This window comes from Brassica napus, chromosome C4, assembly GCF_020379485.1.
Source record: "Brassica napus cultivar Da-Ae chromosome C4, Da-Ae, whole genome shotgun sequence".
Taxonomy (NCBI): Eukaryota; Viridiplantae; Streptophyta; class Magnoliopsida; order Brassicales; family Brassicaceae; genus Brassica; species Brassica napus.
In genome coordinates this window covers 32867141-32878762 of record NC_063447.1, presented here as the reverse complement: position 1 = coordinate 32878762, position 11622 = coordinate 32867141, and the positions used below count along the sequence as shown (strand labels likewise).

General features: G+C 39.5%; 1 protein-coding gene, 1 non-coding gene and 1 pseudogene across 2 annotated transcripts; 1 reads left to right on the top strand and 2 right to left on the bottom strand.

The window, feature by feature from the left end:
- Positions 1-358: 358 nt before the first annotated feature.
- On the top strand, positions 359-464 carry LOC125586645. Its single transcript, XR_007323182.1, has one exon. It is a non-coding gene; the product is annotated as a small nucleolar RNA R71 (small nucleolar RNA).
- A 5658-nt stretch (positions 465-6122) lies between these two features.
- LOC125585155 lies at positions 6123-11402 on the bottom strand (annotated as a pseudogene).
- Positions 7494-9910, bottom strand: LOC106393332 (serine/threonine-protein kinase ZRK1-like). The gene is made up of 3 exons (XM_048755786.1): positions 9701-9910; positions 8185-8286; positions 7494-8135 (listed from the first exon to the last, which is right to left on the bottom strand). The coding sequence occupies exons 1-3, from the start codon at positions 9908-9910 to the stop codon at positions 7494-7496; spliced, it is 954 nt and encodes a 317-aa protein (XP_048611743.1).
- Positions 11403-11622: the final 220 nt, after the last annotated feature.

Genomic DNA, 11622 nt, shown 5'->3' with positions numbered 1-11622 from the left:
CAACTCTTCTTGACCTTCTAGACCATCAACTTCATTTAGCACAGTAATCCCTTTTTGTTTCTACTCACCAACAAAGTTCACCTTCTCTTGTTTAACTCTATCCAAGAGAAGCATATCCATCTTGTCTTGTAGAGCCTTTAACTCTCTCTTGGTGTTTGTATCATCACCTCTACTGCCTCTGATGCTTCTAGCATGCTCATCACTGTAGACTGAATCACTCTTATCCATATTCTCTACAAGGTCCAAAGCATCTGCTTCAATTCTCCCCAAGAAGAAACCATTACTAGCAGTATCAAGCTGGCTTCTAAACTTGGGCAAAGCACCTCTGTAGAAAGTACTAAGCAAACTCTCCATATTGAAGCCATGATGAGGACATTGAGATATGTAGCTGTTGAACCTTTCCCATGCTTCTCAAAGCCTTCAAGATTCCTTTGATGAAATCCAGAGATTTCATTCCTTAGCTTAGCAGTTCTTGAAGTAGAGAAGAACTTGGTGAGGAAAGCTTTCTTGCACTCATCCCATGTGGTGATTGAATCTGGTGAAAGGCTCTTCTCCAATGTGTGAGCTTTGTCTCCCAAAGAGAATGAAAACAACCTTAGCTTAAATGCATCTTCAGAGACACCAATGTTCTTTGTTGTTTCACACAGCTTATCAAAGTTATCTAAGTGGTCTAGTGGATCCTCCAAGGCAAGACCATGTTACTTGTTGCTCTGGATCATGTTTATCAAGCTTGACTTGATCTCAAAGTTGTTGTTTTCCACAGCTGGTGCTCTAATGCCAGCTCTGTGCCCATGGATATTGGGCTCATCATGGGGGCCAATAGCTCTAGCTTGGCGTTGTGAGTGTTGTGGCCTAGGGTTGGCACCTCCTTGTCCATTAGCCTCTCCATCTTGAGGCTGATTTTGATGTTGATCCATCACAAACCCCAATCTGTCGAAGTGAGCCTGTTGCTCTTCTTCTCTTCTTCTCCTTGCAATCTCCCTTTCAAGTGCTCTAATGTCTTCAACTCTTGGAACTATGTCTGTTGGGCCTCTACTCAGCAAGTTCATGCACCTAAGATACAAAAGGGCTAGGAGAGAGAAGATATAAGAAAAATAAGACTTAGTCTCAAGTAAGGACCAAATCTCAATGCCAAAATCAACTTAGAATTGGCAACGGCGCCAAATTTTAAATGGACTTTTCAAGGGTCCTGATTCAAATCATGTAGTATTTAAGATGTTAATCCATTTCGAAGAGTTTTGATGCAAAAAGAATTCAGGTTCACACTTAAGCTAAATGCAATCAATATGATAAGGTGATTCAATCAAGCTAACATGGTTCTAACACAACTAACTAGCAACTTTCAATTAAATGGATAAAGGAGGAATGATGGGCATAAGATTTTTATTTCAGATGACTAAGATTTAATCTAAAATGACTAGATAAGGGAAAAACTTCTTCCCGTCAAACACTCACAGATCAAAGTTAAAATTCTCGGACAAGGAAGCTCCGAATGCATCCGCGAGATAGTTTACTTCCTCATCGTCACCAGCAAACTCGGTCGTGGTCTCTACGATCGTCAAAATTATTAAAGCCTATACCCCGTTGATGATACGAGATCCTTCCGCGATGACTTTCGGCCTCCCTGACTCGTTCGTAGCCGGAGGAGCATCGAAGCCCGAGGGAAAACCAGCGAAGAAATCATCAAAGTCCGGAATAGGGACCTCGCTCGTACCGCTTCCATCGCCGAAAGCAAGGTCTGGATCCCATCCTGGAAGCATGCAATCGTCCACAGAAAACTCCAGGTCCCCGAGGTCAATATCTTTCCCCTTCGAAGAATTCAGCCCCGTCGCGACCGCGGGAGCAGCGTCGGGACCTTGGTCATCGGGCTCGGAATCACTCCATGTTTCCCCGCCCAAAGCAGGACTAGGATGCACAAACCTCAACACCTTTCGAACTCTCTTCGGCGTAAAGGAAAGTCCAGAAAAAAGGACCGTTCCTGAGCAGATCCCTCACCGCGATAATGTCCTCAGGAAATGGAGCAAGAGGATTGATGAAGGGACGATCGTTCGGCAACCTCCGGAACAATGGGATACAACTCTTTTCAACAGACGCAGCGTCAACATGGACGAAGAAGAAAAACTTCTTCCACGAGTTGAAGTTAGAAGTAAACCCCTTAACCACTGACATGAAGTTCCGCGGGAGCAGCATGTACTTGTCCGTATCCTTGATGATCTGTAACCTAAGAAGCGCTTCGAAGTGATCGACGGTAAGGGAGAGACCATGCTCGTAGCTCAGGATCAAGACTCCAATGAGGTGCTGGATGCCAAGGGGATTCAGTTGGCTTATCGCCACCTCGAAACGATCTAACACACGGACGATAATTTTGGGAATCGGAAACCACAAGCGACAGCGCACTACGAATGCTTCGTAACAAGTAAAGTAACCCTCCGGGGGACTACTAGCGCACTCTCCTTGACGAGGAACCCGGAACTCCACCGCATCCGAAATCTGATAGAACGACCGCATGATCTCGAGGAATTCGCTAGTACTCCTACTTGGTGCACCTTCCTCGACCGGGCGACGGTTCATGACCGGGAACGACTTCTCTTTGGGAGGCGTGATCGAACCATAACACGCCACCCACCATGCCTCGTTCTCGGTCGGGTCTACTGAATGAGGAACGAATTCTATCTTTGGCACAAGAAGCTCTTCAGAAACGTTCGCGGGCAAGGACCCTTTCTTCGAACTCCTCTTCTTACTCGACATCTCGTGTTTTCTTTTTTAATCAAGAAGGAAATGATAGAGAGAAACAAAAAAAAAAAGAAGGAATTTTTCAAGAAACCTCTCTATGAGAATGAGTAAGTGTAAAGGTTGTGAAGAAGTTACCTCCCTTCTTATAGGCATGAGAAATTACTATTTACTTGCAGATTTTCGGACACGAACTTCGCCCAAATACACCAATCTCGTCCGAACTCGCCATACCGCACATTGGAATCTCACTAGAAATCCGTGATCCTAACGAGCTGGGCGGCTAACTGTTGGGGTCGAAAACGATTACGACGAAGTTAACGTCCAAATCCCCGCAAAATACAAGTATGTCTTTTCGCAACAAATCATGCTCGGTCAAGAGAACATCTCAACGTATGTTTCCGAGATAAAGCTTCGTTCGAATTCTATTTAGATCGAACATAAGCCATCGAAAACATACCCATACCAGTTACGGATAGGTCCGAGTATGACGATCGGAACACGGACGAACCAAGCTCGGTCATTACGCTACTACCGCACATGCATGCTGTCCGGTCGCTACGTAGCGACCGAGCGTTCGTTCCGCTCGGTCGCTACGTAGCAACCGAGATCTTCCGAAACATCGATACGACAATTAGTCCATGCATTCTCGTCTACCCTTTGATGCTATCTCCCGAAGACCGTAGCGAACCCATTTCTTGTTTCCCGCCATTCTAAGTCATCAATCAAACTTTACGGCAAAAACCGCGGAAAGTTCGTTCTTTATCGAAAGAAGCCGTAATAAACGCTTCGAGTCAGAAGACGGCCCAAAGGGACCTAAGACATGACTCAAGGCCCAACTTACGATTTCTTAACCGACAGCCTGTAAGCCGCATGGCGGTTTACGCTTGGTTCGCAAGGGAAGATAAATGTCAAGTTTCCGCGGATAAATACGAAATTTTGAAGATAATTACGAAGATCGGAAAAAATGGAATATCTCCATTTTTACGCTATGACGGCTTAAGGGCAGAAGAGGAAAAGCACAAACCGACCTAGGAGCCAGTATATAAGGAGTCCTAGGCGAGAAGCATGGGGGGAGACTTTTCTCAGAGCAAACTTAGCACTTAGGGCAATTAGGCAACTTTCCGTTTTTGTTATTCGAGCTGTGACTCAATTAGGTTTAGCCGTCTTAGGGTTGTTAGAACTAGGAATTTCGCCGACAGCTCTCGAGCCCAGGCTTATACCTTGTTGTAAACGCTCATACGCAAATTCGGAATAAGACTTCTCTTTACTCTCTTTTTACGATTTCATATAATTTATCGTTGTTATCTCGTGTTCTGATTGCTTAGCGTGTGGTATTAGCAGATATCCGGGACCTCTGGGAAACTAGGGTTCTCCTACTTTCCTAATTTAAACGGAAATCGACAGTGGGAATTTCGGTTCCCACAATTCTTCTACGCCATCAGCGCTTCCAACATTTTTGCCATCATCTCCACTGGTTTTTGCTTCCACCACCGCCGTCAGTGTCTAAGCAAACCAAAGTAAGTCCGGTTTGATTAATGAGCATAATCAGTCTTATCCTCTGTTCTGAACCCATCTCGCTGTGTATTAACATCATTAACACTGTTTCTTATTTGCAGATCCAGGTTTATGTGTATATCGATGGCCGACCAATAAAGGTAATTTGCAAGACAATTTTAATTTTACAAGCTTAGTTAGGATTTTTCGTATTTGTCTCCTTCACCATGGGTTTCTCCATGGATGTTTCCGTGTTGTCTTCGTTAGTTTTCCCACATGATTTTTTGGGTTCGTATTTGTGAGAGTAAGTTATGTATGTTGTAATATGACTACTATATGAGCGACTTTGATAGTATAGTACCCATGTTTAGTATAAAAATATATATAATTGAACATGAACATATTATATGCCATATAGAATAGTTGAAATTGTAACCAATTTGGTTTGTATGTTTAACTTACAATGATTCTATTTCGCAGGTTTATCGTGTGTTGCAACGCTTTTTCTCATTGAACTCAATGGCACATAGTGTATGAATCAGTGTGTGACCCTAACGGAAGAGGAATTTGAAACTGCAGTTAGGACATATGTAATTGAAGCCTTCTCCACATTTAGCCCACACCAACTCCCGTAATAATCCATTTGATGCTTTCTTCTCAGTTAACTTTCTTACATATGTCCTAACTGCAGTTTCAAATTCCTCTTCCGTTAACTTTCTTACATATGTCCTAACTTTCTTACCAAGTTATCGCATTTTCTTAATTTTTTTTAAAGCGCGCACTTTGGACTTTTATGTCCTTCGAATTTCTTGTATTATTTTGGGTTGTATCTTCATTTTAATTTAACGAAACATATTTATTTATCTTTCGCCATTACGAAAGCTTGATGCTTTTATACGTACGACATAATGTAAATACTGAGACTATTACATAACTAATGTAGTACAGTATCTGTCAGCTTGTTTGGACAAATACACCCAAATCTAGTGTTGCCATACTATATTGAATATAGTATACTCGCATGCCAGCCTTTTTTCATACAAGGACATGCGTATATATATGGTCCCTCCGTCGGTGATGCCACGTTCCCATGTAACTCTTGCCTCTTATTTTTTCATTTTGCTCACAACCTCTACAAAAATATATCCTCTATTTGTTAGCTATATGACCACATTATATGCCATATAGTATAGTTTTCCGACCTTGAGTTGGTATAAAACAGAAAAAATGTTTTCCCACAACATTACAGTCTGATATTGTTTGGACCACGTAAATTCACAATTTTATCTCATTTTTGTAGCCATGCATGTTAATATAGTTAGTTGTTTACACTGCTCGTATACATTTGATTCACCAATTGTCATTACCCTTATTTGCATCAGATATATGTGGGGTTCCATTTGGATCCGATTAACTTTCTCCCAACACATACTCAAGTTTCTACAGCTCGAAGTTAGCTACCATATGTTTGTTTGATTGTGCGGCCATCCTCCATTGCATGAACCATACTCGTCTTATTGTATTTTTGTTCCTCATCTGCCCATATTGTATTACATATAATATATATTGTATAGCATAAACTAACATGAGGCACACCAACACTATGGTCAGAAAATGCAGATGGTTTAAATTTATTAAGTTAGTAGTTAGGTTATAGAAGTGACAGACTATTCTATGTTTAGTTATGGTACATCACAATTAAGCACATGGGTTTTTTCTTCCGTCTGCTTTCCACGTACACGCGATTGGAAGGTTATTTTCGGTCATTTTGGACCAAACATGTCTCTTCTGTGGGCCCAAACTGTAGCATGGCTATATTCTTCATTTTGTTAGTCCTTATGAATATCCGGTAAATTCTTCCTTTTAGAAAAATATTTATTTTTAAATAATGGATTATTACTAAAGTTTCAGAAAGTAAAGTTTTTCAGTCAATAAGTTTGAACTTACTGTTTTGCACATGGAGTTATTAAGGATAATTATCAATCAAGATCCTATGATTATTCCTATGCTGGGCGAAAAATCTGAACCCGAAGAACCAAACCAAATCCGTTCCTAAAAAGAAGTACTGAATCCAAAACCGAAACTGGTTAAATATTCGAATGAATTCAAAATTTTGGTATCTAGAGAACCAGAACCGAACCCGATCCGAACTGAAATTTTTCGGTTATCCAAATATATCTGAATCAGATTTATATAGTTGAATATATATTAGCTACTTTTAGAGTTAATATCCAAAAAATATCCAAAATGTATAAGATATTTTGAAGTTGTTCAAAATATTTGAAAATATATACAAATAGTCAAAAGCAAATATCTAAAATAGTTAAATAATATTCAAAACATCAAAAATACTTAAAATATATATATTGATTCTCCATCCAAATATTCATGTCAAACCAATTTTTATGCTAAATTTAGGTATTTTTGCATACATAGCTCAAATTTATATGTTATATATTATTTTTATTTTTAGATTTCATATTTTAAGAAATTTAAAGTATTTATGAGTTAAAATTTTTTAAAATAATGTAAACGGAACCCGCAAAGATCTGAAGCGAACTCGAACCGGAACCAAAATTTATAAATAATTTAATGGGGCTGAAATTTTTAACCCCAAAACCCAAAATCTGAAATAGATCCGAACCGAATCCAAACCCGAACTTGAACGCCCACCCCTAATTATTCCATACAGTTATGATTTCTTTCTTCGATTTCTATCATTTATACATTTCCCTTATTAGTTTTGTGTGCTTATATATTAAGACCTCTTGTACACAAAAGTAGAACAATTCATATATTCTTTATGAATGATCAACACAAAACTAATAAGGGAAATGTAATAAGACATCTTCAGTAAAACAATTCATATATTCTTTATGAATGATCAACACAAAACTTTCATAAGGATTCAGCTTTGTAGCCTAATCCTGAAAAACAAATTCAACAAGAATCATTTCAAGCAGATCCTCGAAACTATGCTTCATGCTTTCGGATCTAATAGAGGATACTAGGATCCTTATTTACTCCTTATTAGTTCAACATCAAAGCCTTTCTGAAAACGAGAACCATGTCACATGTTCTGCCTGGTTTCAGAGCCTAAACATAGATTTATTTTATCCAAAAGTCTTTCTTAATCAAAATGAAGTTTTGCTTGAAAACCATATACTATAAAAGATAAGAAATCCAGCAATACACTATTACACAACCCTAATAGGTATGAACATAATTCTCAAATCTTAAATCTTAAATCTTAAATCAGACCATCCTCAGAGTGATGCTTGTTCTATAAGCTTAATCAGTTTTGCAACCAAGATCATCTTTGGCTTGTCTTCATTCCTCTCTTCACAGCATCTGAGTGCCAGCTCGAGAAACATTTTCATCTGACCAGGACTCATGTCGTTAGAACCCCGCCAGAATTCAACAGGTTCTCCTCTCTCTCGCAGATCCTTCACATAATCAAGAATATTATTATAAAAGTTTCCATCTGATCCGTCGGAACATAATGGTCTTCCCAGCAGAAGAATCAACATAAGGATTCCAAAACTGAACACATCTGAATATTCTGTTAGTACGCCCGTCTTGAAATAAATAGGATCTCCGTATCCGTAAGTTCCAGCCACTGTATCTTTAATCCACGTCTTACCCTCAGGGAGTGTCACAGCAAGCGAGAAAGCAGTGAGCTTAGCAGTCCCATTCATATCCAAGAAAACATTCGTCGGTTTGATATTTCTGTGGACAATGATTCTAGGGAAAGCAGTCTGAAGATAAGTTATAGCAGTTGCAACCTCCTTGGCAATCTTCAAACGTACATTCCAAGGCAACACCGGCCCGTCCTCGGGACCAACACTTCCTCGAATGTTCAAAGCTCTATATTCTAGGTCTTCAAATACCAGCACCGGAAGAGGAAACTCGAGACAAGAACCAATGAGTTTAAGGAAAAAAACTGTGATTACTTACCCGAAGAGATAACACAAAATCGTTGTAAGTTGTCTCTTCTCCTTCGACCCCTGTCTTCTTTGTAAATCTCTTGATCACGTAAGATCTGCCATCGATGACGCCCTTGTACAAGGTGAACCACAAATATGAATATTTGGATGAAAGCTCAGGGAGAGAACAATTGGGATCGAAGTGATTCGTGGCCTTGTTGATTTGATCGGAAGTAAACATTCTGATAGGGTTTGACATGCCATTACAGTCGGCTATGAGTTTCTCAAGAAATATTCTTCCGTTTTTGAGGAAACACTTTCTCGCCTTGCCCTTCTCCAGAATTCCATCGCCTTTGTGAGTGATCTTACAGTTTCCTTTTTTCTTGATGAGAAAAATAAAGACTGAGGATAGTTCAAAGGGAAAGTATTGTCGGAATAATAAACATTATTTATATTCAATTATTTTTCTGTTTGACTCAACTGTGTTCCTACATCACTTTCTCTTTGAAACCATCCTCGTCTTTTCTCCGAAAGAAGCATCTCCAGTCAAGTTTTTTCTTTGGTAGTCATGTTGATAAAAAGATGGGTTACTTGATAAACAAGACAAAGGCGTGTGAAGTAAATCAGAGCGTTGGCTACCTCCTTTCCAATCTTTAACTTTTGGTTCCAAGATAATACCATTTTATTATTCCCGTTAGATGCATCTCCATGCTGGTCTAAAACCCCCCCCCCTTTTTTTTTTTTGATAAACCACTCTGCCTGACCCGAATTTAGAATATCTTCCGGCTAGTACCAAGAGGTGGACCAATCATCTGTTATGGTCCACCATATAAATCACTTGGGCCGAAACCCAAACCCAGACTAGCCAAGTAGTAATAATTTAGTTCCCAGTCGAACCCAGAACTAATGTGCATACACAACAAGCCTCCAAGAAATTGCCCCTAGGCTACCACCAGTTGGTTAAAAAAAAACCCTATTTTCTGCACCATCAAACGCTAGAACCGGAAGCCAAAACTCGAGACAACATCCTAACAGCTTGAGGAAGTTTTTGTAGTTGCTTACCCGAGCAGATATCACCATGTCATTGTAAGCATCTCCCTCTCCGAGTCATAAGACCTCTCCTTCTGAGAATTACTTGATCATGCACTTCCTGTCTTCAATCACACCCTTGTACCAGGTATAATGCCAGCAATCAAAAACTTGAAAGACATGGATCGAAATTATTTGTAGCCTTGAGGATTTGATCCGGTGAGAAGCCACGGATTAGATTTTCTTAACCTAATCCTGATAAACAGTTTTAATAAGAATAATTTGAAGTAAGTTCTCGGAACTATCCTTGCTAGTAACCTTACTTACTCCTTAGGTTCTGCCTGCTTTCAGAACCTCAGAGAAAGATTTATGTACCCACAAAACTCTTTTCTTAATGAAAATATGAAGTCCTATTAGAAAATCAAGTACTACAAGAAATCGACCAATACATATTACACCACCCTACTATGTATGACCTTAATCTCAAATCTTAAACCTGACCATCCTCAGAGTGATACTTGTTCTATTAGCTTAATCTCTTTTGCCACCGTGATCATCTTTGGCCTGTCTTCAGTCCTCTTCTCGCAACATCTCAGTGCCAGGTCGAGAAACATTTTCATCTGACCAAGCCTCATGTTGTCCGAATCACCCCATAATTCAACAGGTTCTCCTCTCTTTTGCATATACTTCACATAACTATGAATATGATCATGATCTGTTGCATCCATTATTGGTTCCATTCCGATCAGAAGAACCAACATAAAGATTTCAAAACTGTACAATCTGAGTATTCTGTCACTATGCTCGTCTGATAAATAGGATCCATGTGTCAAGGCAGCCGATAAATTAGTGAGATTTATTCAAGTCAATATTCTGCCTGCTTTTAGAAACTTTAGATAGATTTATTTACCAAACTCTTTCTTAATCAGTATGAAAGTTTTTACTGTGAAAATCATATACTATAAAAGGTAAGAAATCCAGCAATACACAACCAAAGTATGAGCATAATCTCAAATTTTGAATCTGACCATCCTCAGAATTTGAAGTTTTTAACAATCTAGTGATCTATGTATTAGCTTAATTTCTTTTGCTACCAAGATCATCTTTGGCCTGTCTTTATGCCTCTCCTCGCAGCATCTCAGTGCTAGGTCGAGAAACATTTTCATCTGACTAGGCTCCATGTCATTCGAATTGCCCCTGAACTCAACAGGTTCTCCTCTCGCTCGCAAATGCTTCACATAATCAAGAATATTACAAAGAACACCACATGATGAAGCAAAAGTTGCTGGTCTTCCCATCAGAAGAACCAACATAAGGATTCCAAAACTGTACACATCAGTGTGTTCTGTCACAAAGCCCGTCATAGCATAAACAGGATCTATGTATCCAAAAGTTACTGAAAACGTGAAATCAGTCAGCTTAGCCTTCCAATTCTTATCCAAGAAAACATTTGTATGCTTGACATCTCTGTGTATGATAATACTAGGGAAAGCCGTGTGAAGATAAGTCACAGCAACCGCAACCTCCTTAGCAATCCCCAATCGAACATTCCAAGGCAGTAACGCCCCCTCCACGCAACCTCTTGGCTCGTTCAAAACTCCATTCTCTGGGTATTCAAATACCATAACCGGAAGAGGAAACTCGAGAGAACATCCTAGAAATTTTAGAAAGCTACTATGGTTGCTTACCCGAGCAGATAAGACAATGTCGTTGTAAACCTCTCACTCCCTCTCAGGTGTAAACTCGGACTCTGTGAACTTCTTGATCGCGTAATGTCGGCCTTCGATGACGCACTTTTACCAGGTGAACAATCTATGACGTGAGAGAGAACATTTGGGATCGAAACCATCGGTAGCTTTGAGGATTTGGCCGGCAGAGAAGAACCGGATCGGGTTTGAAATACCGTTAAGAGTCAGCGATGAGATCCTGAAGCAGAGTGCTTCCATTGTTGAAGAACCATTCTCTCTGCTCCTTCGCTTTCTTTCTCTTCCAGGGTCTCATTGTCCAATTATGAAAAATCAAAACAATAATGTTTCAAGGGAATATGAATAAGAACATCTATTTATTTATATTTCTTTGGCATATTCAATGTTGTTGCTTCGCTGGTTAAAGCGTTGACATGGATGCAACGTAAGAGAGCCGTTGACAAGCATAGTCCAAGCGGAAAAAGTGCTCAGAATGATTGAGAAATCTGCATATGGAGATCACAGATTAGCCATCATTAGAAATCTGCATTTTTTTTTTTTTTTTTTTGCATGCTTATTTTGTCTTGTCTTAAACAGCAGAATTCTGAGTTTTCTTAAGAGACAAGCAAGTAAATATATATTTTCGGCAAAGAGAGATAGATATTAAAAACAGATTTGTAATAGGTTTGGCAGGTTAAGCCAGCCCATGCAATAGTGCAGATATTAAATATTAAACTGATAAGAAGCCAAAGGCC